This window comes from Rousettus aegyptiacus, unplaced genomic scaffold, assembly GCF_014176215.1.
Source record: "Rousettus aegyptiacus isolate mRouAeg1 unplaced genomic scaffold, mRouAeg1.p scaffold_m13_p_5, whole genome shotgun sequence".
Classification (NCBI taxonomy): domain Eukaryota; kingdom Metazoa; phylum Chordata; class Mammalia; order Chiroptera; family Pteropodidae; genus Rousettus; species Rousettus aegyptiacus.
The window spans coordinates 121,349,362-121,376,664 of NW_023416308.1; the positions used below are offsets into that span (position 1 = coordinate 121,349,362).

A 27,303-nucleotide genomic window follows, 5' to 3' on the forward strand; every position below is an offset into this window, starting at 1 on the left:
CAGCCTCACGTCCCAGGACCCCCCGTCTCCGCACGTTGGCTCTGGTGGCAGGTTCGGGGTGCGGCGGCCTCCACGGAGCCAGGACAGGCAGTGTGGGGGAATCGGGGCGCAGCCTGGCGGTCCGGGGTGTGTCCATGGCTGCAGTCAGTGTCACCAGGGGGTCTGCCACACAAGAACAGTGACGCAGAAGGGACGACCAAGGCAGGACAGCAGAGCCAGCAGGAAGGCGGAAACCGAGGTTCCAGAGCGGGGTCCTGGGGGTCCGATGCCCCACAGCTCGGGATGCTCCTGAGATGGGCCTGTCCTCAACCTGAACCCCTATCCATGACCCTCGCTCCCCATCAGCGCCCGCTGGAGGCCCCGCCCCTGCCTGATGCCCGAGGTGCAGCAAGACCACGGCTCTGGTGCTGGGCCCCGTGCAGCCCAGCCAGCTCCCGCTGGCCACGTCACTGAAAAGCAGGCGCAGTCCCCAGGAACCATCGGGAACAGAGATGCAAGGCCAGAGCCGAACTCCACTTGTGAGGACACTCCGGGGGCGGGGCCCCCGCACATCAGGGCGAGGACAGGCTGTGGACCGCTCAGGAGGCTGAGGGCCGTCCTGGAGCCTCTGTGCCACTGGGAGCCAATTTCACGGCCGTTTTGTGGCTCCTCTGAGGGGCAGGAGCCCCAGCTGCCTGGCCTGGTGGCTCGCTTGGGCCTGTGTCCGGAACCCCACCCCAGGCACCAGCCCTATCGTGGAGGGGGGGATCCATGGTCATGTGGGGTTTGCCCAGGTGTGGCCCCCCATGGGGATCACGGCAGCAACAGACACAGGTAGCCGGGTTGGGGGGGGCTGCCGCCCACGTTTTATTAGGGTGCACTGGAGCCTGCCGGGGCCCCATGTGGAATGTGGGTGACGGGGCTGCAGCCCCACCGTAAGCACCAGGACCAGCAGTAGGCCCCCGACCCCCGCCCCCGGCCCAGGACGGGGTCCCGGGGGCGAACACTGCTCTGGAGGATACACAGATGAGGAGAGGGAAAAGCGCCGAAGCCCCCAGCCCCGGCAGGCGGCCCGCGCGGCCGCCCCCTCTGCCTCAGTGCTCGGACCCGGCCCGGGGTCCTGGGGGCCCCGGCCGCCCGCCCATGCCATCCCCCACGCCCAGGCTGGTGCAGGGACCCCGAGGTCACGTCCGGAGGGCAGCATCCTTTGGCAGCAAAACAGGGCGGCAGGCGGCGGGCGGCCTACGCACAGTAGGTGTCGGCCTTCACCACCTGGCAGTACATGGTCATCGCGAAGGTCAGGCCCAGGATCTGCAGGGACACAGGGGCTGGCGGGAACTCCGAGGAGCCACAAGCCCAGAGGGCGTCCTGCCGCAGTGGGTGCCCCAGCTCCAACGAGCCTGAGTCCCCGGCCGGGCCCCCTTCTCTGGGGGAGCCCCTCACCCTTGGCAGTCCGGGTCTGTTACAGCCACTCCCTCTAAGCCTCCGGGCGGGGTCTGCCCCCCACAGGCACGGGGTCCCGGGGCTTCCCAGGGCTCAGCCTCCAGACCCGCCTTCCCCTTGGGCTTGACCACCCTGGGCTCTGCCAGCGGCTGCAGGGCCTGTCGACTCTGGGCTGGGCCTCGGGCCACCTCCCGACCTGCATGGGGGCCTCCTGTGCCCTGCCTCTCGCCCATTCACCCAGCTGCGACCGCCACCTCCGGGTGCCCGTTGATGCGGCATCAGCCGCCCACTGTCCTGACAACCAGGGCAGCTGACAGCATGGCCTCCCGCTCCCTGGCACTGACAGGCAGGACTCACGGGGTGGGGGCCGAGAAGCGGGGCTTGGGGAGCAAGGGCCCGCCTGCCGGACTTGGGCACTGTCCCGGACCACCCACCCTGGGTCTGCATTGGGCAGCCCTGCGGCCACCATCCTCTAGGCCGCTGGGGCTACAGAACAGCTGGCCAGGGCACAGGTGCCCAGGGCGGCCATCTGCCCCTGAGGTAGCAGAGGTCCCCTCCCGAGAGGTGGCCGTCCCTCAGGAACTTGGCCCCCTGCGGCAGGGCCCCTGCCGGCTGATCACTCCGCACCTGCACCAGCGCCGTGCACAGTCCAAAGACGCCCACGGCCAGAAGGTTCTCCTGCAGCCACATCTTCACCGTTTGGTAACACGGCTGCAGAAGGAACGGGCGTCACGGGGCCGGGCCCCTCCCCATCCCGGGGCGCGGGGGTAGGGGGGGCGCGGGCGGGGAGGGGCGCGGGCTCACCGCCTTCCACCACGTGCCAGGCGCGTGCAGCCCGCAGCTCTCGCTGAACTCCAGGCAGCAGGAGTCGGGCACACGCGTGGCGTTGTAGACCTCAAACCAGTCGGTGTAGTTGGCGACGCCACAGCAGCGGAACTGCGGGGGAGGCGCGAGCTGGGGCGGGGCAGGCGCGTGCCGGCCCCCCACCCCCTCATGCCGGCCTGCCCCCCCAGGCCCCCCACTCACGTCGGGCCCCCCCTTCACGCCGGCCCGCCCCCGCCCAGGCCCCCCACTCGCGTCGGCCCGCCCCCTCACGTCGGCCCGCCCCCCCCCCCCCCCCCCCCCCCCCGCCCCGGCCCCCACTCACGTCCGTCTGGATGATGCTCCAGGCGTTGGTGAGTCCCACGTTGCCGGGGGTGCCGTACAGGTGCAAGCCCTTCTTCAGGTCTCTCTGGGCGTACCTGTCGATCTGCAGGCACGCGGGGCGAGCGGGCCTGTCCAGGTGGGCTCGGCCACCTTCGTGCAGGCCCGGCTCTGCCCACCCTCTGTCCCCCTCCCTGGAGCCGCCTCCTCCCAGAAGCCCCCACAGCACCGCGCCAACATGGGATGGGGACGGGGCAGGGGCAGGGGCAGGCATGTGGGCTGGGCACACGCAGCCCCGCAGGTCGGCTGAGGGGCCCTGCAGCACCAATGCCCGGGGGCAAGGGGGCCTGGGCGCCCAGGTCTCCATCCCCAGACCACACCCCATGAAGGACCAGGGCTCCTGGGAGAACGGCCCTTCGCAGGGCTGGGCAGGAGCGCCCAAAGGGGCGCTGCGGGGGCAGCCCAGGGGACACGGGCCAGCCGAGCGGGCCCCATGGCAGAGCAGGGCCGAGGGGCAAGACAGTCTCCGGCTAAAGCTCACGCGAAGGGGCCCTCGCTGGCCTGGGCACAGGGCCGCGCGGAAGGGAGCGCTCCTGACCAACCCACACGCCGCCGCCGGCCGCAGGGCCTCAGTGACCGCGCTCAAAACCTGACCCTCGGCCTTGGGTCCCCGTCAGCTGGATGAAGGGGCCTCTGACAGCCGTTCTCAGCCCACCCACAGAGCTGCAGCCCCTGGCTGGGTGGTGAGGGCCGGAGGGCAGAGGGGGCCATACCTTGTCTGTATAGGCGAAGAAGAGGATGGTGACGGTGGCCTCCAGCAGGAACACCAGCAGCAGCATCACGAAGAACTGGGGATCGGGGGACAGGCCTCAGCGGCCCGGCCCCCAGCCCCCCCCCCCCCGCCTCAGAACCTCCCGGCTTTGTGCGCCGCACCGGACCTCTGCAGCGCAGGCCTGAGGCCCCACGCAGACGCGTGCGCTCTGTGCCTGGGTCCCCGTGGTGGGCGGACAGGCAGAGCAACGCCCGAGGGGCGGGAGTGGGTCAGGGCAGCCGGGGGCCACTGCCAGCACCGGCGAGACCAAGGCGGGGTACGGCTACCTGGGGCGGAAGCCCCACCTCCGACGGCACACACCCCGCCTGGCCGGCTCCCCCACTCGGCGCCATGGAGGCACCGCCCTGGCCCGGCCCCTGGCATCCCGGGCCGAGCTGAGTGGAGGCGGTGGCCGGGGCCCACCCACCTTCCCCGCGGTGTCACTCCTCCAGGAAGGAGGAGGGCAGACAGGGTGCAGCCCGGACCCGGGGTGGGATGCAGGTGAGCCCCATTCTCTCCAGGGGACTCCGATTTGCTTTCCCTCAGTCTGAGCTCAGATCTCGGGGCCCACCCTGGGGACACGGCAGCCTCGTCCTCGGTGCGAGGGCCCCACGCATTGTCATTGTAAGGAGCCTGGCCCAGGGGCCCCTCCCCTCTGCGAGACAGATGTCCGCTGGGCCGGGAGCCCAGCTCATGTCCAAGGCTGAGGCCGGGCTAGGGCCCAATCAGAGGGTCCTGGGCCGCGAGGCCTGGGACAGCAGGCGGGATGGGGTCCCGGGAGTGGGGGCTGAGGACAGGCGCAGTGCAGGATGGAGAGGTGCGGCCTGGCACACGCGTGCACACGCGTGTTCCTGTCCTGTCAGAGGAAGCCCCGGCCTGGCCTGGGAGACCCAGAGGCGGAGCCCGCGTGTCAGGGAGCCCCGCGCCCCACCCCGCCGGCCCCTCCCCGCACTCACGGTGAGCAGGAGGCACCTGTTCTCCTTGATGGCCCCGATGCAGCCCACGAAGCCGATGGCCATGACCAGGGTGCCGGTGACGATGAGCAGGTTGGCGGCCGACAGGGAAGGGAAGGAGGAGGACAGGGTGGCGAAGTTCCCCTGCGTGGCGGCCAGCCAGATGCCGACCCCCAGGATGCCGCAGCCTCCCAGCTGGGACCGCCGGGGCCGGGAGAGGGAGGTCAGCTGCCGTCTGCACGCCCTGCGCCCCGGGACAGCAGGCCAAGGTCCCGCCGGGGCCCCGAGGCAGCCAGGGCGGCACCCAGGGCACCGCTGCCCGCCCCTCTGACCGCCCGGGGCCGGGTACCTGCCCCCCGCCTCGTCCCAACACCCAGCTGGTTCCCCACATTAGCCCCAGTCCATGCCGATGGCATGACGCCCGGGTCCACACTGGGGCTGGGGCAGGGGGCTGTCCGAGGACACTGCCACGAGCAGGCGCCCCGCTGAAGCAGCCTGGACATGCGCCCCGGACGCCACCCCTCCACGCGGCGTCCCCCTCCACGAAGAGCCCCGCCCCGCAGCCTCTCGGCCTGGGGAGCCCGGGGAGACCCCACTATCGAGGCCTCGCCCTCCATGCTCGCTCTCCCTAGACCTGGCTTCCCAGTGGGTCGCCCGAGGGCTCTGTCCCCATGGGCCCCTCCGGGTGTCCCCAGCTGTCCCCTACCAAGCGCAAGCCCCAAAGCGTGGGCTGCCCCGCAGGAGTGCCCCGGCCGCCCCCCCACCACTGGAGCCTTCACTGGGTTTCTAACTGCTCGTGGACGGATGTCAGTTAAAGAGGAAGAAGGCAAGGTGGCAGTGGTGACGGGGGCGCCTGGCCTCGGGGACCGGGGGGCCGGGGCCAGCTGGGGGCTCTGCCCCTGCCCTCAGCACTGAGGCCCTGGGCCATGAGTCATCTCAGGACCCGACGGGAGGATGCGTTCCGGGGTGCGGGCGGGGGGCAGGCCACCCTCACAGATGCTGCCCAGCACCTGGTCCCACGCACGACCATCCGGGGGCCGACGGGGACGGCCAAGCACCCCTGGGCCGCACCACCGCGGGCCCGGGCAGGACGTGGGGCCCTGTGCCCCCACCAGGCAGGGCAGTCCTGGGCTCAGGGTGCTCGCTCTGCCCCAAGACAGGCTAGGTGACTAGACTCTGAAGGATACAATGTCCGCCCAAGGCCACCATGAGCCCCATGTCACCCCACGAAAGTCTCCCCAGCCTTGACAGCCAGACTTGCACCCCGTTTTCCAGACAAGTGAACTGAGACTGGGAAATGAGCCAACCACACCCCCCTGGCCTGGGGCCTCCACGCCGACAGGGACCCCTCACCTCAGGTAGGTCCTGTGGACCCTGAACCCCTGTCTGAGGGGGTGGTGGCTGCCACTGCATGCCCCATAACTCACCCGGGAATGCGCCCCGTGCGTTAAGCCCGGCTGGCAGGAGACGGCAGTTACGGGGAGGCGGAGGGACGCAGCTCCCAGCCCCAGGGGCTCGGGCCGGCCTCCTGCGTGTCTGGGGTCCCCCTGGGCCTTGCCCAGGCTGGGCGGAAGGAGGGCCCACTGAATGCCGACCCCCAGTGCCAGGTCCAAGGCCAACCACACCCATCCCTGTTTGCACTTTCAGCATAAAACGAGAGTCCTGTCTAAAAGTCACAAACGCCGTTCCCGAGGCTGCTGGGGCGCAGCCTGGGGAGCTCTGCGCAACGGCCCCCCGGAGCTGGGGGTCCAGACGCGGCACGCCTGTCTGAGCCCCGGCTGGGCCAGGGCGGGCGCTGCGGCTCCAGGCGGGGAGCTGACTGGCCCCGCACTGACCACACGGGGTGACAAGTGCCTCTGCCCACCGCCACGAACAGAACCCGTGAGGCCTCGGCACAATGTCCAGCTCAGCGTGTCTCGTGACGAGGCTCCGGGGGGCCCGGGGGGCTGGGGGAGGCTGCCCACATGGCATGTCCAGGACCCTTTACCTGAACACAGGGCCTGGGGTCTGTGCCACCCACAATGCCAGCACAGTCCCAGCCCACGCCACGCGCCCGGGGCCGTACACACGCCATGCCCTGGCCGTCCTCACCCCGGCTGGGTTTGGGCAGAGCCCAAGGACCGGGCAGGGTCTGCTGGCTGTGCAGGGCCAGTGGAGGCCGCCCCTACCAGCACCGGGAGCAGCTGTCCACGGTGCTGACCACAGGCGAGGCCGGGCCACCGACACCTCTGGGCATCCTGAGCCTGCCTGTGGGAGATGCCCCTCGTGACACCGCGGGGCACAGAGGTGGTGGGGGCAGGTGCTGGCTCATTTAATCCTCCCACCTGACCTGCAGGAGAGGAACCGAGGGGCCGAGGGGCCGGCCCCGGCTGTGCCACCCCGCTGTGCTCATCAGAACACCCTGCACCTCATCCCCAGGCTCTGGGTCTAGTGGGAACCCTAGGGACCCCAGGGGAAGATTGCAGCTGGGGCCACCCAGCGGGCTCTGCGTGCAAAGGCAACTCTGCAGACCAGCACCGTGGCCAAGGGACGGGCCAGGGCAGGGAGGCCACACGTGGGGGACCGCCCTCTGTGGAGGAAGCTGGGAGTCAGGGCCTCTGGCTGGAGGACAGTGACCCACTGGGTCTGGCGGACCCCAGGCCCCTCGCCAGCTTCACAGAGCTGGTGCGGGAGGGTCACAGTTAAGGCTGAGTCCCCAGGCCCGACCACGGCGGGTGGGGCTGCCTCCCGGGGAGGTGCCGGTGCAAAGGGGAAGAATGTCATTTAAACCCGAAAGCGCCGGGGAGGCTGGCTCTGCCTTCAAGGGCGGCCGATGGCTCCAGTCAGCAAGAAACCACGACGACGCGTCCCGCGGGAGGCAGGGAAGGGCATGGGGAGGACGCCGCGGCGGGGTGGCTGCGGGGGCGGGGGCCGGTCCAGGCTCGGGGGGGGGGGGGCTCCCCACCACCAGCCCCGGCAGGAGTGCATGTCCTCGGTTAGCTGTCCGCGAGGCGTCCGCACCGCCACCCTGAGCTGGCAGGGGGGCCGCACGCTGGCTGTCGCCCAGACGCATGCCAGCCCACGCCGTCACAGAAGCCCCTCACTGCCAGTCACACGGTGACCCCCGCAAGCCCCCGGGCCCCTCCCTGGGTGAGCGCATGTGCACAGAACGGCCACCGAAAACCCAGACACACGCGCCTACAGGATGCACACACGCGCTTAATAAAATCACCTGTAATTTTGAAATGTTTCTGCGTATGAAGCTTTTAAAACATTTTGGCAGGAAAATTATAGCCTCTAAGTGCGAGAGAAAATGGGCCTTGTCACACCCAGACACAGACCATAGAACTCAAGATTACAGGGCTGCGGGCCCCAGAGGCCAGGAGCTCCAGGCCCTCCTGGGCCAGGCTGGCCGAGAGGGTGCAGCGGGGGGCCCAGGACCCCACCCCAACCCCAGCACCTCCCCAGACCCTCGCTCATTGCCTAGGGCACTGGCTGGACCCCCATCCCCTGCCAGAAAGAAGCCCAGGTGGGCCCAGGAGCAGACCCCAACCCCATGACAGCTTGGGACAGGAGGCCAGCCTGTCCCAGGTCTGCCGTCAGCTGGAGCCTCTCTGTCCCCCTCCACGCACCCCGAACCCGCGCCCTGTCTGCGGCCCTCACCCGCCACGGCCCTGGCCCGGTGCCTGGCTCATTGCTCCCCCTTCCTGTGTCTCTTGTCCATGGGTTTTCCAGGTCGCCTCAGGGCAGGCCGATGGTATCACCACCTCCAGGCCCAGGGGGGTTGTCAGCCAGCCCTCTGCCCACCGCCCCTATGGCCACGCGGCTCAGGGTAGCAGATGGCCGGGCAGCTGGCCACGTCCTTGGAATGAGGTGGAAGGCTGGATGCCCGCAGAGGCCAGGCCTGTGCCCGGCAGGCCCTCACCTGGCAGCTGGCACAGCCTCGGGTGGGGGCTGGGCACGGTGGTGGCACAGGCCTCCCAGCCAAGAACTGCCACGGTGGCCGTCCACACGCAGCCCGAGGACGGCGCAATCCATGCCCCAGGCCAGAAACCACTTCCGCAGCTGCCCAAGGCGGGGTTGGCGGGACTGAGCCACGGGGCTGGGGGTGCCTTGCAGGCTGACAGAGACGTTCCCCACTTCGGTCAGATATTGTCACTCAGGTAACAACTCCACACTGTTGACTTAAAGTCCATGCAAGTCACTAGAGACCTGGCCCGTCGCGGAGATGACACCACTGACCAAGGTCCCCAGCGTCCAAGGAGGGGTGGGGGGAGGGGCATGCGGGGGACAGACAAGGGCATGGCCAGGCTGCCAGGGGGTGGAGAGGCAGGGGCCACTGCTGGGCCTGACCCCAAAGGGCAGTCTTACCATGCAGCCCAGAGCCCCACAGGCCGGGAGGCGGGGCTGTGGCCGAGGCCAGGGGGTGCAGCTGGGACCTGGGGCCCTCCCGCCACTCAGACCTCTAAGACCTCCCCCCTGCCCCAGACAGAGCCCCCACCTGACCTGCAGTCTACTCTATCTCTGCTTTACATCTAGAAGGATCTACCCACACAGAGCCTGGCAGGCCTGCCTCTCCCCTCCACCCCCCCACCAGCAGGCTGGACTCCGGGGACGCTCGGAGCCCCGGGAAGCCTCCTGGGTCAGTGGGCACACAGGCCTGCCGCGGCCGCCCAGAACACTGCCAACAGCACCTGGAGCCCTCGGCTGGGCAGGACAACAGCGACCCGGCCCCCCCGCTCCCCCCGGGGAGCGCACATGGCCGGCACCTGCCCCGTCCCTCAGCCAACTCCACCCGCCTGCCACCCGCCTGCATGTAGACCGGCCTCCCAGCCCCCAGGCCCAGGGGACCCGGCGGCAAGCACCTGCGACAACAGGCAGGCCTGCTCCCTCCAGAGACGAGCCGGCACCTCCACCCCAGGACAGACGGGGGTGACAGTGACGAGTGAGCTCCCACCCCGCCCCACACAGACTGCGGGAGGCTCTCAGCCTCGCCCTCCCAGAGCCCGCCCAGGCCCCCGAGGGAAGCTCCTCAAACCGGGCACACAGACCGGTCAGTTACCGCCCCCCCCAGCCAGCCCCTCCCCCGTCCTCCGACTGCACCCCCAGGCCTAGCCAGGGACAGTGGTCTCAGCCAGGTACGCCAGGGCCGTGGGGCCGGGAGGGTGGCGCCGCCTCAAGCTTCAACCCAGGAGAGAGCTCAGGGAGCCAGGCGGGCGGGTGCCGGGCGCTGCCAGCGCCTCAGGAGCCTGGGAGCCTCGAGGCCCCGAGCAGAGGCCGCTGCGCCTTCACTTCCAAGCGCCTGCGCAGGGCGGGCCCCTCTTTCTCACCTCCCCTCAGCCCCTCCCAGGCGCCCCGGGGACCCCTCCCCACCCCGCACCCTGGACTCCCCGCCCCGCCTGCGCCGCACACCACTGCGGCAGCGAGCCCCGGCCGGCCGGCCCGGGGGCTCAGAGCACTGACGCTGACCAGGCTCCTGAGGCCCAGGCCACGGGGAAGCCCCTTCCTCAGGGCGGCCCCAGCCCCCGCGGCCGGTTCCAGTGGGGAGACAGGCAGGACACTGGGGGGATGCTTCTGGCCGCTGGGCAAAAGCACGCACCCCGCGGGGCGCCAGGGGAAGGGGGCTCCCGCCTCTGCCACCGGCGGGAAGGGTCTAGGAGACACCGCACAGGCGCGAGGCGCAGTGGGGTCCTGCCCGGCACCGCCCCTCCCTTCAGTGCCCCAGGTCGGGACCCGCGGGGCACCAAGCGTGGGGTGCGGAGGCCAAGCTGGGGGGCCGAGGCCAGCCGCAGGCGCCCGGCTGGACCAGTCTGGACGTGTAAATGTGTGGTAGGAAGGGGTGGGGCGTTCAGGGGGGGCGGGGGACCCAGGGGGCCCAGTTTGCTCTTCTCCAGGCCAGTGGCATCTTGCAGGGAGGCCCCCGCGGGGGTCGCAGGGCAGACAGCTCTGCTGGGGACAGTGAGGCCAAGCCGCCCTTGGAGCGCAGCCCCCCTGAGGGGCCCACGCCTTCTCCCTGCAGGGAAGTGTCCAGTCAACAGGGAGGGCAGGGGAGGGGAGAAGCAGGTCCTGTTCACCTCCCGGGACGTGACCACCCCCTTGGCCACTGCCCCGCCACTTACACTGCCCGCCACGGTCACGACAACACCTATGGCTGCCAGGGCTGCTCACATCGCCACCCACGGCCACTAGCACCACCACACCGGAGCCCACTGCAGCCACCCGTTTCCCCCCATCCCCCCCTCCCGTCACAGCCTGCTCAGGCTCCTGGCCTCTGGGGTCCTCCTCTACTCCACCCCTGGGCCTCCCCCTCCTGGAATCCCCCTGCAGAGAACAAACTCTTGGGACGACTCCCTCTGGCAGCGAGTGCTGGGGCAGGAGCCACCTCGGGTCACAATCCTGCACTCTGACTGACCCGTGACACTCCCAGTGACCCTGAATGCCTCCAAATGCGGGAGAGAAAAGCCAGGGCCCGGTATGGGAAGGAGGTGCAGAAATGGGGACCTGGGTTTCTGGGCACTCCGCCTTAACCAGACCGCTGGCAATTGAGCATTAGAATGTAGCATCCTTCTGGAACCCGCAGGCGGCAGCTAAGCCACGCCCCCTACTCCAAGTTGTGGAAGGGGGGTGGGCTCGGGAACTAAGGGCGCAGCAGGGAGTGACCTTGGCGTCCTTGCTCCACCGAGCCTCCCCCAGCCCAGACAGCGGCGCTCCAGGCCTGGCCAGGCGCGCTCCAACCCGGTCAGTGGGGCACCTGCCACAGCCACGCCCGCCACCCTCCTGGCAGTTACGGGGCTGGGTGCAACTCTGTCCCCCAGTCTTGGGGTCAAGGGGCCACCCTGTAGCACTATCACCTCTGACTCTGGACTCAGGCACCTCCCGCCTGAGCCAAAGTTAAGAAAGCCCCCTCCCACCCAGCTGGAGGAGGGGGCAGCAGGGACGCCAGGCACCCTCCACACACCCCTGCTGGCGCCCCTCGACCCACAGTCCTGGCGGGCGCAGTCAGGGCGCTCACGCACCGCACCCCTCCCCACTGCGGCTCTGCTGGCCGGACCGCCTCGCCCCTCGGCCCCTGGGGAGCCCACCCTGCGGGCCAGTAGGTCCCCTTGGTGGGGACCGGGGCAGAGGGGCGGCGCCGGCCCCGCACACAGACCAGGACTGGAATCGGTGCCAGGGGAGGCGCAGAGGCCAGGGCGGGCCCCATCCCGTCTGAGCAGGAGAGGGGCGAGGACACGGGGCAGCGGCCAGGGGTGGCGTGGAGGCCCGGCTGGACCCCGCGGCACCGGAAACGCCCCGCGTCGGCCGGTCCAGCCCCGGCGCAGCGGCCCTGGCACCGCCGCCTGCGGCGCTCGCGTCCCGCCCCATCCCGGCCGGGCACCTCCCGGAGCCCGGCACCGACGGCGGGCCGCGGCGCCACCCGGGGTCCCCGCGCCCCGCCGCCACTCACCCAGAACAGGAGGTTGAAGGCGAACATGAGGTACTTGACGCCCTGCAGGCAGCCGCGCGCCATGCCGCAGCGCTTCAGCTCTAGGAGGAAGATGAAGGACAGGTCCAGGTAGAAGACTACGTACTTGGCGCCCTGGGGCGCCGTGCAGCGCGCCTGGGCCGCCTTGGGGCCGGCGCCGGCGTGCAGGCCGGAGCAGGGGCCGCCGCCGCCGGGCCCGCGGCCCCCGCGCGCGTACGGGCTGCTGTGGCGCCGGAAGGGGCCGCGGCGCGCGAAGCCCGGCCGCTTGCGCTCGGGCGACGGGCTGCGCCGGTACGCGGACTCGTCCGTGCTGGAGCGGCGCATGGCGCGGCCGCCGCCGGGCTCAGCGCCCCGCGCCCGCCGCCGCCGCCGCCGCGCGCCGCATCCCGCGCCCCGGCCCCGCAGCCCCGGCAGCCGGTGCGGGCCCCCCGCCCGGCCCGCGCGCCCGCCGCAGCCGGCGCCGCGACCCCGCAGCCCCGCCCCGCGCCCACCCGCCAATCCGCGCCCGCCGCGCCCCGCGCGGACCCCTCCTCTCCTCGCGGGGCCGCGCGGCACATCCCGCCGCTCCGCCCCGCGCCGGCCAATCGCGGCCCCGGGGCGACGCCCCCGCCCCGCCCCGGACCCTCCGCCCGCGCCCGTGGGGGCGGAAGATGCCCGCGGAGGGCGGGGGGCACCGGCCGGGGGACCGAGGGCCAGGCCCGGACAGCTCTCAGCCGCGGGAACGATGCCCCCCGCCTTCCCCCGCGGCCGCTCTGCGCCCGACCCCGCAGTCCCGCCGAGCCCGGAGACCTCCAACCGCACCCATGTTAAGCACTACGCAAACGACGGGGTGACCCAGTAGTTGTACGGTGGCGACTTGGGGCAGCTCTGGCTTTGGTCCCTGGCCCAAGCCTCTGGTCCAGAGCGATGAACGAGGGAGTAGCGCCAGGGAGTGTACCCCCAACACCCCGGGGTGCGCACCCTGCAAGCCGCCTCCCTCCACCTCCTCCCTGACACCCGGAAGCTCCCGAGGCTCACAGCTTGGGTGGGGAGAGGCGCCTGTTGAGACAGGGGTGGGCCTGGGGTACCCAACCTGAGGGGAGCAGTGAATGGGGGGCTGGGGCGAGGCGGTTCTATGGGTTAAAGAGAGGGCAAGCGAGGAGGCCGGGAGGGAGCCCGCGCAGGGCCTTGCGCTTGAAGAGAGCGGCCAGGGTGCATGGGCTTCTTGGGGCAACTAGGGAGAGCCGCAGAGGCAGGCGGCCCAGTCCAGGCAGGCCCTGAGCGCAGCTGGGGGGGCGGGGCGCTCCTCTGCCCAGCCAGGGCACCGGACCTGCCATGCCACTGCCACCATCTTAAAAGTGGTGATGATTTTGAAGAGCCCCAAATTCCCTTTTGCACCAGCTGTGTCTGGTCGGACCCCTGACACGTCCGCACTCACTTGCGGACATGGACCCAAGCCAGGCGGCAGACTCCCAGGGTGATTTGCTCCTCCCCCCCAGGACAGGCACCAGGAACAGCCTGGAGGTGCCCACACGCCCCAGTCGCGGACGGGGACAGGTGCCCACGCCGTGGGGGCAGCGCAATCCCGGGGCCATGGAGGGGGCGCAGGCAGCATGTGGCCTTCGGTCCCCTCCTTCGGAGCTCAGGCAGAGCCCGGCCTGGGAGAGGGTGGCGCTGCAGGTGTGGACCGGTGGCCAAGGCCGTCCAGGGCCCCGTGCATCCCACGGGACAATCAGGAAGCACTCGCGCCAGGTCCTGGAGAGCTGGGCTGCAGAGCTCGGAGGGGAGGGGAGGAGGAGCAGGGGACGGGGAGGAGGGAGGGAGGGTGCTGGGCACGGCGGGCACGGCGGACTGTCTGCCGTCCAGGTGGGGGCCGCGCTGGAGTAGGGCCATCTGGACAACCCCCCCCCGCCTCCCTCCTGCCCCCACCAGGACCAGCATCTGCCGACCCCGAGGGGAGGCTCTGGGGAGAGCTGTAGCTCCCGCCCTGGGAGGTGTCTGTGTGGGTCCTCCCGGGGCACGGCTGGCCCTGCCAGGCGAGGGACAGAGAACCCCAGAGTCCCTGCCCCGCCCACACTGCCCCCCTCCTGGGGCTTCCATGGCTCTCCACCCTGTCCTCCCCAAGGGCTCTTTGGCGGGTCTGGGCCCCATAAAAGGGACACAACAGTGACTATGCGCCCCGGGCCAGTGCATAGGGGCCACAGCAGGCAGTGGACAGTCCCCACCTGGCGCCCTTCAGAGATTACTATCTGCAGTTCTGCCCAGGGAGCAAGTGGCATCTGGTGACCCCTGGAGGTGCCAGTGAACCCCCAGCGACCCATGGCCACCTTCCCCTTGGCCCAACTCAGCCGGGTCCATACACCCAAGCTGAGGGGATGCTCAGGGACACTGGTGTGTGAGTGTGCACTCAGAGCACACTCGTGGGCCAGGGGAGCTGGGGGCGACCCAGAGCTGACGGAAGAGGGCCCCCCGCCCATCGGAGAAGCCAGACCTCACCGCACATACCCCAACAGACACCAACCACCACGACAGGGCCGCAGCCAGCCACGCCACCACGCGGAGCCCCTGCAGCCCAGAGTCACACAGTTAAGGGAGGGCTGACTGGACAGGTAGCTGCCGGGCCTCAGAGGACGGGGGGCGGGGGGGTCCGAGGCGCCGGGCTGGGAGGGGAGCGGCGACCGGCAGGGCTCCCGCGGGGCTCACCTCTCCTTGCCCTCATCTCTCCGGGGCGTGGCGGGCAGGGACCGGGGGGGGGGGGGGGCGGCCCCACACTGGGCGGGGGGGGACCGGGGTGCCCTCGGTTCCATCCACTCAGGCACCACTGTCCCAGCGTCCCCCAGATGCCCTGCCACCCTTCTCCCCTCACCCCAGGTGAGCAGGTGAGTCTAATCTGAAACCAAAAACCTTGACCCAGCATAGTGGTGCCTCAGGGCTGCGGCCAGCGACCCTGTCCCCAAAGTCCAGTCACGCCCCCACGGGAGTCCCGTTCCTCCAGCGCGTGGTGCCCCGCCAAGGCATGCTCGGGACACGGCGTCTGGCTAGCACAGTCTCGGGCTGTGCCAGGACCAGGAGTGTCCAGCCAGCAAGGCCCCTGGCACAGTCACAGGTGAGACCAGGAGGCGGCCAGTTCTCCCCCCAACGGCCCAGCCAGGCCATGACGTACCTGGGCTCGCACGGGGAAAGAGTCAGGCGGTGCTCGGCGCCCCTGACGGCGGGCCAGCGGGTGGGCGGTCTGCACGGCCGAGGTGGCGGGAGCTCTGCGGAGGAGAGAGGGCGGGGTGGGGGCTGCACCTCGGGCCGCCCACCGGGCCCCCCAAACACCGGGCAAGCACAGCGGGTGAGGGACAGCCCTGCACTCGGGACCAAGACTCCACAGGGGCGGAGGAGCGGCCCAGGGGCGAGCTGGCCCCACTGACCAGCGGCCCTAGTTCGGCGGGCTGCGTCCCCAACCTTCGGTCGCTCAGCCTCCTGAGATGCGGGGCGAGTGAGGCAGGCTCGCGCGCGTAGACACAGTGCACACTGCACGCGGGGACACGCTCGTTCAGATGCGTGGACTCGCGCAGACTCAGGGCACGCAGTGACGTGCCGCTGCCGAGCTCACGGACCCCTGTGTCACCCACTTCCCCTAGGTGGCCTGCTCCAGACGCCACCCACCTCGTGCTCCTCCCGCAGAGCCGACTGGTGAAGATGCACAAGGCCATCCACCTGCCGCCGGTGCTCCCTGAGTGCTCCTGTCCCCCCCCCCCACTGGCCAGGGATTGTGGGGACAGGGCGCCCCTCCACCCCTCCCCTCAGACCAGGGACTGGGCAGGTGGCTTCCTAGCAGCCTGGGGGCAGGAGCGGCTGCAAAGCCTCAAAATGCCACCCGGGCAGGTGCCCCCCCTCCTGCCCAACCCCTCATGGGCAGCCCACTGCCCACCTGTCCACCTGGGGCAGATGGAAGGCCGCTCAGTGGGTCAGTCCCAGCTCCTCCCTACAAGCAACCCGAGACCCACCCCCACCCTCAGGGGGTGCGAACAGCACCCACCACAGCAGGAAGAGGGTGTGCCAGGGCCCTGGGCCCCCACTGTCCCCTCAGTAATCGCTGTCCGTGGGGATGCAGTGACCCTGGAGGGGTTTCAGGCCCAGTGAGTATCAAAGGCAGTGGGGGACATGCCCTTCCCAGGGCCACACAGCCCAAAGCCCATAGCAACATTCTAGAAGCTAAAAGCCATGCACTACACTGCACTGCCTACACAGGCCTGAGGCTGGCCCTGCCCATCCCCCATCCCCAGACCTGGGCAGGCCCCAAAGGGCAGTTCCACCAGCACCCCTCGTGGCCCACATGAGCACTGGCCACCCCCAGGATGAGACCACTGCTGGGCCACACTCACGGCCCCAGGACCCCTGGGAATGGCCTCCAGCCCTTCCAGGCCCAACGCCCTCTTGGGCAGCCCAGACACAAGCCTGCAGTCAGGGCAAGGGCTGGGGACAGGCGAGACCGGGGCTGGTTCCCGTCCTTGTCCGGGCCCAGCGTCCCCCTCCTCCAGGAAGCCTCCCCGCCCCGGTGCTCACTCTGGACTTCCTTTGAGGTCAGGGTCCGATGGGCCTATATTCCCCAGAAGGGCACACTCAGCAGGCAACAGGGACAGGGCTGAGTGACAGCCCCAAGGCTAACGCCGCAGCCTGCCACCACGGGACTGAACCCTGTGACGGGGTCGGGTAGGGGCCTGGGCCAGTGAGAGCCACACAGAGGCCATGGGCACCTACCTGGCCAGACCAAGGGCCACTCGCAGAAGGCCCCGCCCCAGTGCTGAGCCAGTGTGCCCACGGCCACCTGGGAGGCCAGGGGCGGACGGGCGGCGGTTGCCGGTGACCCATGAGCCCCGGCAGAGCAGCGCAGGGCAGAGAAAGCTGCAGCCGCCCGCCCGGGCCCCGGCCCCCCTGGCTGAGGCGGCCGTGAGGAGCCGGGAGGCCCCGCCAAGACAAACAGGCCTGTGGTGTGAGCCTTCCTGCCGCGGCCTCAGCCCTGCTGGGCCCCTGCACCCACCCGGGCCCCTCGCCTAGGGGAGCAGCATGGCGCTGGGCGGGCGGGCTGCGCGGGCGGGCACGCCCTCCACGCAGAGCCCCGGCTGGGCCACCTCCCCAAACCAAACCGGAGCCTCGGGGGCGGGGAGACGCCCGCTCCAGGGGAGGGACCCCATTCCCTCCGCCTGGACCCACCTAGGCCTTCTCTGCCCCTCCCCGCACACCAGGGATTCCTCTGCTGGGGGCCACATGGACGTAGAGGTGAAGAGAACACAATTAGGATCCGGGGGTGCTCCCTGCCCAGCGCAGTGTGTGCCCCAGCTCTGCGGACACCCCCGCCCTGCCTCTGTGCCACCTGGATCCCTACAGAGCAGCACCACCAGGGAGTCCACATCAGGCCCAGGAGGCTGGGCGGGGCTAGCAGGCAACGGCATCCCCACATGCCAGGGCCCAGGTGTCCAGAGGATCATTAGTTTAGGGCCAGTTCTGGCTCAAGCACATCCACACACCAACCGTCACAGCCACTCAGCCCCCGGAGCCGAGAACGGCCGCTACTGTAGCAGGGTGACCCCGTCTGACCCGGGGGCACATCTGACAGGTATGTTCAGGGACCCACCCCCGCTCTGCATGCCCCGTGTGCCACATCTCTACCCAAAACAAGTGGGGCCTGCGGCCGAGCCCAGGACCCTCCAGCTGGGCAGTTTCTGCTTGGGTCCACACTTTACAGGTGGGGAAACAGACTGATCCAGGATACGGGGGCGGGGCCTGTGGCGCCTGTTTCCAGGACAACGCTCAGGGCCAGAATCAGCAGCTAAAACTTCAATCACTGACTTCCCCTTGCCCCTGCCTGCCCTCAAGTGGCCCTTTCGAGCAGGAAACAAGGCTCATGGGTTCCAAACCACATGTGAGCACGGCCCTCCCTTCTCGCGCCCCCACCACTAGGGCCAGACGCCCCTCTCAGGAAGCCTGGGCCTCGCTGCCCAGCCCGCGCACAGGCCTGGGCACACCTGGGCCCCCAAGGCTCCCTCCCGCCCAGCCCGCCCGGAGAGCCTGGCCTCACCTCGACTTGCTCGCCCAAAAGGCACACAGAGGGACACAGCCCCTCAGGGCCACAGTGCTGGGGGCAGGGCTGACCTCTGAGGCTCCCCCGGGTGGTCGGGTCCAGCCGGGGCAGCACTGAGCCAGGCAGAGTTGAGCCGGGAGGACTGAGTGCCCCAAGGGGCCTCCGCACAGGGATGTGTCAGGGCCATGCAGGACAGGGCGGCCACCCCGCTGCCCATGGCCTCTCCCGGGGAATCAGAGGCTGGAGGGAGGAGCTGGGAAGACTGGCGCCGGCTGCCCCCAAATCTGCACACCGCTCGCAGAATTCCAGGAATGTCAGCTTGGCTCTGGACCGGATCCGGGCGGGAGGCTCTCTCCCCTCACTCTCTTGGAGTAAACAACCGCGGGGCAGGAGCTAGGGTGGGACAGGCCCTGGGCCCCTCCTCCAGGAAGCCCTCTGCCCCCACCCACTCCCGAAGGTCCACCCAGGCGACATCTCAGATACCCTCTGGTCTCCCTCACCTCCACAGCCTGTGCCCGGCAGCTTCTGCAGCTGAGCCTTGGTCTGACCCCAGGCCACTGTGACTCAAGGCCCCTAGCCTGCCCCTCTGGCCAGGGACAGGATGTACGTCCAGCAGTGGGGGTGGGGGGGTATCAGGGAAGGGAAGTGGCTTTGGCTCGTGGCTCCGCACGTGGCAGGGTGGGGGATGGCAAATAACACTGGGGAGACTGTCCCGGGACCAGGCGAAAACGGGGGCCCAAACTCCAGGCGGGCAGCAGCTCTGGCCAGCTCCACCCAGGACCTGGGAGACCCTCCATCTCCCTGCCAGCAAATAAGGCCTGAGAGGGTAGTTAGCTGACACCGGGGACCCAACCAGAGATCCAGGCAGCCTGCCCAGAGCCTGCACATAACTTAAGTCAAGGGAGCCACTCTGCAACACATCCATCCTCCACAACCCAAACCTCTCCTCCTGCAGGGAGCCTTCCCTGCCTCTCACTGCGCACTGGCCCCGCCGCCTCCTGCCCAGATCATGGGGCTCACATCCCACCCTTTCTCTGACACACAGCCCCCTCCCTTTAAACCGTCCATGGCTCCTGCCCCATCACCTCAGGCTCCACCACCTCCTCGAGCTACCCTGCAGGTACAGCCTCCAAGGCCTCTGCGCCAGGGTCTGCCCTGCTCCTTCACACACTCAGGCTCGCCCAAGGTTCAGCTCAAAAGGCGCTTCTTCCGCGACGCCCTCCGTAACCGCCCTCCCTGCCTCGCTCGCGTACTCAGAAGTGGGGTCCGACGCCCCTCAGATCGCAGGGACCCAGCACAACTTCTCCTGGGGCTGGCGCAGACCCATCCCACCCCCTCACCCCACCCCTTCCCCGACAAGAAGGCCGGAGGGACGCTAGCCAGAGCGGATCGATGCGGCGCTGGAGGGGAGGAGCTGCCGGCAGAGCCCGCCACCGGGCGACCACGGCGAGCGCGGCCTCCCCACAGCCCGGGCCACAGGTGACTATCTGGCCGGGCCGATATCGTGCGGCCGAGCCGGCCGGACGGCGCCCCGAGGACACCCCCGAACTCAGCCGCAGAGACCCTCGGACATCCGCAGGCAGAAGCTGCGAGCAGGAGAGCCCTTTTCCCGGCCCCGCCAGGAGGGGAGGCGGGAAGACTGGTCGGTGGCCGCCGGCCGGCCGCTCTTCGCCCGCGGCGTGGGGTCGCCGCGCCCCCCGCCCCGCCACTTGTTGCCGCGGCTCGGCTCGCGGCTCCGCGCTCGGGGCTGGAACTCGGGGCTTGGGCCCAGCTCCGGTCCCGGCTTCGGCGCCGCGGGCGACGAGACCCCGGCCGCACGCCCGCCGACTGACGCGGTACCTGCGCGCGAGGCCCGCTTGCCGCGCAGCTGTCAGTCATGCGGACACGAGAAACGCGAACCTCGCCGCCGAGCCCTTACGGCCCCGCTCGGACGCCGTAGGCCGGGACGTACCAAGGCGGCGGGCGGGGGGCGCCGCCTGCTCCTGCGCGGTCGCGCCGTCCCCCGATCCGCGCGGAGGAGGCTCGTCGAGGCGGGAAGCGGACGCCGACGGCGTGGAAGCCGGCGGGGCGGGCTGGGGTGGGCGGCGGGGCGGGCTGGGGGGCGGCGGGGGCGGGGCCGGCCTCCCCCGCGCCGTGGATGCGCCCGGGGCGGGGCCTGCGCCTCGCAGGGAAGCGCCGCCGGGAGCCGGGAGCGCGGTCGCTGTTCCGCTGCCGCCATGATCATCCCTGTTCGCTGCTTCACCTGCGGCAAGATTGTCGGCAACAAGTGGGAGGCCTACCTGGGGCTGCTGCAGGCCGAGTACACCGAGGGGTAAGGCTCCGCGTCGGCGCGGAAAGGCCTCCGGCGCCGTTGGGAAGCGTCCCCGGGCCGCCCCGCGGCACGCACATCCGGTCCCAGGTGCCCCTGCAGGGACTTTCGGTCCCGGGGTCGCGTTCAGCCCTGCTCGCAGGAGAGCGCGGCCCCCGCAGTGTGCGGAGAGGAGGGCGGCTGGGCATCAAGCCCCTGGCGTCGGGAGCCTCTAGGTGTCCTGGCCGCTCGCGGTGCCGCTCCGCTTCAGGTCCTTCTTCCGCCTGCCCCCCACCTCTTTTCCTCTGCTGTCAGGCCCACCCCCATGTCTTGGAAGCTCACTTGTCTTTTAGGACGGAGGACAGCTTCCGGACCACGTCGCTGTCTTCGTCAGGCCGTTGCAGGTTCCTTTTCCGTGCTCGCCCCTTATCCTTACGGTCAACACCATTCCTGCCCGAGTCTCTGATCCCCACTAGAGTCACGCCCTAGGCCACCGTGTGGACAGCCGTTGTCCGGATCACACCTGAGCCCCCCGAATCTGGGCTTGCCAGCATGAGGAGGGCTCTCAGCTCTGTGGGGGTGTGGGGTGAACGGAGAAGCCGCGGATGGGCCCAGTGTTCGCGGTAGACCCTGGGGAGGCTGCTCGAGTGACAGTGACTGAGTGCCTGGCATCCTGCACAGGACCCCTCCCTGCCTCGCCCAGGCGGCGTGCTCCCGGCCTGGCCTCTCCTTTCCCAAGTTGCCATCTCAGCACGTTGGGGCCAACAGTGTGAGAATTTTCTGGAGGCCTCGAGGGTGACTGGGCTTGGTCCTAGGGAAATTAGGGATGCTAATTGGCTTGGGAAATGGGAGAGGTGGCTCCCTGGAGAGACACTTCCCTCCCTGAGGTGAGAGCAGAGTTGAGGAGAGATGCCACAGCAGCCTCCTGAGGCCCCCATCCGCCCAGGACCGCAGAGACGGACAGACCACAGCCCGCCCTCTCTCGCCCACAGGGACGCCCTGGACGCGCTGGGCCTGAAGCGCTACTGCTGCCGCCGCATGCTGCTGGCCCACGTGGACCTGATCGAGAAGCTGCTCAATTACGCGCCCCTGGAGAAGTGACCGAGAGGCCACGGCAGCTGGCGTCCTGCCCAGAGTCTGCGCACCCCCCAGGCGGGCGTAGCTGGGACCGGCCCCCGCGTGCAGCTGTGTGTGTGTGTGTCTCCTGCTCTAGTGGGAATCAACCAATAAAGAGCCGCTCAGGACCATGCCGAGGTGCTGACGGTTGGCCTGGCTTTGTGAGACTCCCTGCTACCGGGCAGTGCACTGGCGTCCCGCCTCATGCCTGAAGCCACTTGGGGGTGAATGTACCCACGGGGTGGGGGGGAGCAGCCATTCAGCCTGGGGTACCTCCTCTGGAGGGGATGTTCTCAGCCCAGCAAAGGCACAGGCAGCCGAGAGCACTGGGGGTACCAGCACCCCCACCCCCATGCTCTGGGTGCTCAAGGCCAATATAGAGGTCCCCACATCTTCTCCCCAGGGTCCAAAGCACCAGGATCTCTGGGCCCTGGATAGAGTACCTGCTGCAGTCATGGCTCCCGTTCAGAGGGCCCTGCCTGGGAAAGCTCCCAGGCTCCACCCAAGCCCAGCAGGCTCCTCCCCTTAGCCAAGTTCCTTCACAGGGAAGGGGGAGTGCCGGGTCTCCACAACCAGCCCTGAGACCCAGGGTGGATCAGGGTGGCCCTGAGGTGGCTCCAGTGGTCGTCAGGGCTGGCTGAGCCACAGGCCCAGGCATTAGCATCTAATCCTACCAACCAGCCCAGAGAGCTGTCTCCCAGGGCCTCGGTCCTGTTCCAAGTCCTGCTGCAGCTTAGAGCCAGAAGCTGTCACCCTGGACAGGGGTCAGGTGGGTCCTGGTGCCCTCCGGCAGGCAGGAGCAAGGGAGGCGTCCTTCTCCAGGCGCCTTCAGCCAGCCCCAGCAGCCAGACATCTGAAGTGGGGTCCTCTGATTGCACATGAGGAAACTGGCAGACAGATACGGTCTGCCCAGGGGTGACACCCCAAGCCATGGGGGCAGGAACTGGGCAGAGGGGTACAGTGGCCAAGCCCTGACTTTCATCGCCAGCATACACCCCGTCAGAGCCCAGGCCTCCCCACCGTCTTCCCATCCCAGGATGTGTGGGCCATTGCTTCAGGCCCTCTGCTCAGCTATGCCTGCCATGGGCCTCCTCCCCTTGAGTCCTCTCAGCTCAGAATCTGCCCTCCTTTATGGCGGTGGGTGGGTAGATCTGTCCACCTTGCTGGACGCAAGGGCCCTGAGGACCAGAACTGTCTGTCACCACTGAAGTAAGTTCGCCTGTTCTACAAATGTTTATTGAGCACCTGTTAAATGGCAGCACTGTTCCAGCCATCCATGTGCAGCAGTGAGGCTAGCAAGACCCCTGCCCACGAGAGGGGACAGCAGTGAATAGTCTATCACCTTGTAGATGTGGTGATTGTAAGACAAAGGGGCTGGGCAGAGCAGGGGCGGCAGCAGAGGCGTGGGACCCTGGGGACAGGGCTTTCCCCAGGAGGGTGGGTGGCAGACACATGGAACTCCTCACCCATGGCCGGCTGTCCAGCACCCCCTGTGCCCACCCCACCCAGCAGTGCCCCTCCCAGGCCTGCCCCTGACCGCTGTGGGGTGTGTCCAGGGGGCTGGGAGTGCCCTAGTGGGGACAAGCCTAGCCCATTTTTGCCCAACTTGCCCCAAACCAGCTCCTCCAACTAAACACAGGCATCAGGAAGCACCCTAAGGTCCCATGACCCCCCCCAAAGGAGGTGACCAGTGGGAGGGGGGCACTTTATTGGCAGAACCCAATCCTCCCAGCCAGACCAGGCCCCCACCAGTCCCACTGCAGGAGAGACCCTGCGGGAGGTCTCAGCACTTTGGTGTGCAGCGAAAGGCACTTGAAGCTCCCTCTGGTGGTGGGGGCCCCAGAGGTCACGGTGATAACAGTGTTGGAGGGCACAGATATGAGACAACACCCTGGCAAAGCAGGAAGAGGGAGGGAGATGCCTCCAGGGACGCGCGCTCCCTGGCGGTCAGTAGTAGCTCAGTAGTCCGCGAGAAGCTGCAGTGCGCAGGCGCACGCGCGGCCGGCGTGGCAGGGTCAGTAGTGCTCCAGCTTCAGGCTCTTGTACAGGCAGCACGTGAAGATCATGCCGAACACCTGGGGCGTGGAGAGGGCACGAGTGGGCACCACCGTCAGGCACCTGGTGTGCCCTGCGCCCGCCACGGCCCGCCCTGCCCCACGGCCCGCACCTGCACACAGGCGATGCCGATGCCCACGGCCCCGATGACTCTCAGGTGCTCCTGGATGAAGGTCTCCAGCTTGGTGATGCAGCCGCCCTGGTAGGGTGGGGATGGGGGCGCTGATGGCAGGCAAGTCCTTCAACCCCCCACTGCCACAGCTCCAGGCCCCCCCCAGGGTGTGGCCACACCAGCCCCCAGGCCACGCCCACCTACCTCCACCTTGTAGATGTTGGAGGCGTGGTCCCGCTGCCCGCAGTGGGCCACCACGGTCTTGCAGCAGCTGTCAGGGACCACGCGGCCGCCTGCCTCCCCCGAGCGGATCCACTCACTGTCCCGCCAGTCCTGGGAGTTGTTGCTGCCACAACAGCGGAACTGCAGGGGGACAGGCCAGGCTAAGTCCCCACCCCACCCACCCTATGGCGGGACTGCACGGAGGCCCCAGGAAGGCCTGAGCCACCCACCAACCTCCTGCTGCAGCTTGTCCACCGCGCTGGTCACACCCTCGTGGCCCGGCTGGTGGTACTGCTTGGTCATGGTGTCCTTCAGGTTCTCCTTGAGCTCCGTGTTCAACTGGGGGTGAAGTGGTGACAACTTCAGCAGCAAAGTCTAAGACCCTCCAAGGTGGGGCAGAATGGGGCCACACAGGCTGGGAGAGAAGGGAGGTCTCCAAGGGAAGGGAAAAGGGAGGCTCACCGGGCGTCAGCTGAGCTGGGGCAGTCACCCAGCTGGCCACGGGGAGGAGCAGGGAGAGAGCTCCAGATCCTGTGAACAGCTGCCTCCTCCCATGAGCCCCAAAGTGGGCAGCCTGGGCTGTGGCCAGGTTGACACCTGCGGTCCACCCCACTCCCCACATGACTCAGCCCACACCTGCAGGGCCTCTCGGCACAATGGTCAGCTCTGGATCTTGGGGGGGAGGGCTCGTCTGTACATGAGCACGTCCCAGTGCGGCCCACCCGCGTCCCTCACCTGCTGGTAGTAGACGTAGGCAAGGACACCGGCGATGATCTCTAGCAGGAAGATGACGAGGAGCAGCAGGAAGTACTGGGGAAGGGGGCGAGGATGCAGTGAGGGGCGTAGGACACAGACGCCCCCGTTCTGCGGACTGCCCAGCGCCTTCTCTCGGAGCTGGTGTCTTCCCTTGGCTGGCCCAGCTAGGATGTGGGAACTCACAGGACTGGGTAGATGGGAAGGGACCACCCCCCCAGGTAAGCACTGCTAGGCTGTCCTGCAGTGTCACACTCGGCCAGCGGTCCCCTCTTCCAGTCAGGGCCCCAAAGCCAGCCCCAGGCAGCCCTGAGGGGACCTCTGCCCAGGTACCGCCACCCCCAGTGCCGGCCATGCCCCACTGACCAGGCGCAGCAGGTTCCGCCGCTCCTTGAAGGTAGCACAGCAGCCCAGGACACCAGTCACCATGACAACAATGCCAGCCACCACTAGGATGTAGGCTGTGGCCAGGTAGGTGCCCGAGGCCAGCAGGCTGATGTAGTCGCTCTTCAGGGCCAACGTCCAGATGCCCACGGCCATGACGGCCAGACCAGCCAGCTGTGGGCAGTGCACACTGGTCAGTCAGCACCTGAGCCCAGGCCAGGGCTCCGGTCGAGGACCAGGCACCAGGGCCCGGGATGCCCGCCGCTCACCCAGAAGCAGCAGTTGAAGGTGAAGAGCAGGTACTTGAGGCAGACGGTGCCGCATGTCGACTTCTCCTGAAACTCGCCCATCCTGCGTCGGGGGCACAGGGCCTGTTCAGAGGGCCCACACCACCAGGACCTGACCAGGAAGACAGCCAGACACCAGTGGCACAGAAGGGGACACGGATGCCCGAGTCAGCCGCCGGCCCTGGGACACTGTCCATGGGAACTAGGACACTTCCTGAGAGGCAGCTCGGCAGCCCGACCTGAGCCACCCCCTGCAGCCAGGGCCGAAGCCGGGTGTCTCTGGCCAGACCCCAGGGCACAGGGGATGTGGAGGACCCCGCCCATCACTGGCAACCAAGGTGGGAAGCCCAGCAGGCACCGCGGGGTGAGCTCATGTGGGCCTGGCCTGAACCCCACAGCATTCCCCAGGCCCCACGTCACAGGACAGCACATCACACAGCTGCTGTGGGGGAGGGGGCCGCTCAGACAGACTGGCCTGCGCCTTCCTAGCCATGCGGCCCTCAGGCTTCTGTGAAAGGGCAGGCTTTCCTGCCAGCGAGTGGGGAGAACAGAGGGTCCAGGCCCGCAGGGCCGGCAGACACCCCAGGCCTGGGGCCCCTCTTCTGCTGGTCTCACTACTGGAAAGGGACAGCTCCACTAACCCTGGAAATGCTATGGTCCTCCTCAGAGGCACCCCAGGGTGCCAGCCCGCTCAGTCATGGGGTGACTGCACTAGGGCAGGCTGTGGGGCGCAGACAGCAGCTGAGTGCCCTGGGGCCACGTTTCCAGACAGCAACGCCCACAGCTGGACTTACACCGCCCCGCCCAGCACTTACCTGGCAGGCACCGCAGGCTCCGCTGTAAGACAGGTGGACGAAAGTTCCCCAGGAGGGTTTGCTAGAAGGGCGGGAACAGGTCAGAGGTCTGGCCCATGCTAGATGGACAGGATCCTGCCACCCCTCCCTGTGGCTGCCCCAGACAGTGGAGCCAGGCCGAGCTTCCAGAGCAGGAAACGTCACTCCCAGTGGCAGAGAGGGGAGCAGCCAGGCCGGGTATTTTGGTCTGGGCCAGGGAGGGGCAGGGCAGAGGACATTCTGGACAGTCTGATCCTGGGAGGAACCCCTTGCCTTCTCTGAGCACCCCGCCCTGGGCCTTAGCTCCATACCTGTCACTGCTGCTTCACCCACCAAGCGGCAGTAGCTGCCGCCCGGTAAGAACAAAGGGCACAGACCCCCGGGGGCCCGGGAGCCTCCACACCGCGCAAACGTGAGCCCGGGCCTGCTCTGAGGTCCCAGGCCTTCCGGGGAGGCTGGTTCCGGACACGGACTCGGCCCCACCGGCCACCCTCTGAGGAGCGGCGCTATCTTTCCGGGAATGCCTAGCGGATGTAAACCCCCAGGGAAAGGGCCGGCCAGAAATAGTTCCTGCGGCCGGGAACAGAGCGGCCCCACCCCCAGCCCCCTGCAACTCAACCTGGCCTTCGGCGGCTTGCACCCCAAGCTGGGAGACCCGAGACTCCGCTCTCGCCAGGCCCGGGGAGGAATCCCGCGTCACCGCGATGAAGTCACCGCCGCCGCCGCCGCCCCCACCCCGTCAGGGCGCGGCCGCCCACCCGCTCCCTGGCACCCGGGTGGTGGGCGGGCCTGCAGGCGGAGGGGAGGGGACCGGCGTCCAGGGACGATGAGTGCGATGCTCAGGTGGGGCTCTCGATCCGCAGGGGCCGCCCGGCCTGTCCGAACACCTGGGAGGCGCCTGGCCCGCGCCCGCCGTCCCCCGCCGCCCGCCCGGCCGCCCGCCCGGCCTCCCGGCGTACGCCTCCCTCCGGAAGGGGCCTCGCCGGCCTGCGGCCGGGCCTCTGCGCCCGGGCCGCGCAGGGCCTCCAGGCACCCAGCCCTCTCCGGCCGGCCTGGCCAGGTGGCGCACTCACCGACCACGCGTCCGAGTCGGGGTGGGGCGGAGACGGGGGTGGCAACTCCGAGCGCTGGGAATGCGCGGGCGACCGAGGGCCGGGGAAGGAGACGCCGGGCCGTCCACGGCCCCGCCCACGGCCCCGCCCCCGCCGGCAGGCCCCGCCCCGGCCCGCAGGCGCCCCGCGGGGCAGGTCTGAACAGGCGCGCGGCGCCGACCCGCGAGCTGGGCAGCATGCAGCTTCAGGCGTTCAGTCAGGGCCCCCACCAGAACTGAGGAGCTGGAGGAGCTGCAGCCTGGGAGCCCCACAACCCAGCCAGCGCCCACGCCCTCGAGATGGAGGAGCTAGGTTAGGGACGGGAGGTGGGGAGGCCGCAAGCC

General features: G+C 69.2%; 3 protein-coding genes across 14 annotated transcripts; 1 reads left to right on the plus strand and 2 right to left on the minus strand.

The window, feature by feature from the left end:
• Positions 1-814: 814 nt before the first annotated feature.
• Positions 815-19,848, minus strand: TSPAN4 (tetraspanin 4). 9 transcript variants are annotated; one of them, XM_036221880.1, is made up of 9 exons: positions 19,659-19,754; positions 14,913-15,006; positions 11,753-11,832; positions 4,333-4,524; positions 3,339-3,413; positions 2,570-2,671; positions 2,227-2,358; positions 2,050-2,133; positions 815-1,290 (listed from the first exon to the last, which is right to left on the minus strand). In XM_036221880.1, exons 3-9 carry the CDS (start codon positions 11,813-11,815, stop codon positions 1,222-1,224), a joined length of 717 nt encoding a protein of 238 aa, XP_036077773.1. In that variant the 5' UTR covers positions 11,816-11,832; positions 14,913-15,006; positions 19,659-19,754; the 3' UTR covers positions 815-1,221. The 9 variants fall into 9 exon arrangements, with proteins under 9 accessions (XP_036077773.1, XP_036077774.1, XP_036077772.1 ...); XM_036221881.1 differs by lacking the exon at positions 19,659-19,754 and adding an exon at positions 19,073-19,114; XM_036221879.1 differs by lacking the exon at positions 19,659-19,754 and adding an exon at positions 17,817-18,033.
• Positions 19,849-19,967: 119 nt separating this feature from the next.
• POLR2L (RNA polymerase II, I and III subunit L) lies at positions 19,968-21,380 on the plus strand. Its single transcript, XM_016138451.2, has 2 exons — positions 19,968-20,130; positions 21,099-21,380. Exons 1-2 carry the CDS (start codon positions 20,036-20,038, stop codon positions 21,205-21,207), a joined length of 204 nt encoding a protein of 67 aa, XP_015993937.1. The 5' UTR covers positions 19,968-20,035; the 3' UTR covers positions 21,208-21,380.
• Positions 21,381-22,440: 1,060 nt separating this feature from the next.
• CD151 (CD151 molecule (Raph blood group)) lies at positions 22,441-27,042 on the minus strand. 4 transcript variants are annotated; one of them, XM_016138440.2, is made up of 9 exons: positions 26,488-26,665; positions 25,851-25,872; positions 25,018-25,147; positions 24,731-24,922; positions 24,347-24,421; positions 23,846-23,950; positions 23,594-23,752; positions 23,390-23,476; positions 22,441-23,297 (listed from the first exon to the last, which is right to left on the minus strand). In XM_016138440.2, exons 3-9 carry the CDS (start codon positions 25,096-25,098, stop codon positions 23,238-23,240), a joined length of 759 nt encoding a protein of 252 aa, XP_015993926.1. In that variant the 5' UTR covers positions 25,099-25,147; positions 25,851-25,872; positions 26,488-26,665; the 3' UTR covers positions 22,441-23,237. The 4 variants fall into 4 exon arrangements, with proteins under 4 accessions (XP_015993926.1, XP_015993905.1, XP_015993916.1 ...); XM_016138419.2 differs by having other exon boundaries at positions 25,851-25,911; positions 26,488-26,662; XM_016138430.2 differs by lacking the exon at positions 26,488-26,665 and adding an exon at positions 26,180-26,418 and having other exon boundaries at positions 25,851-25,911.
• Positions 27,043-27,303: the final 261 nt, after the last annotated feature.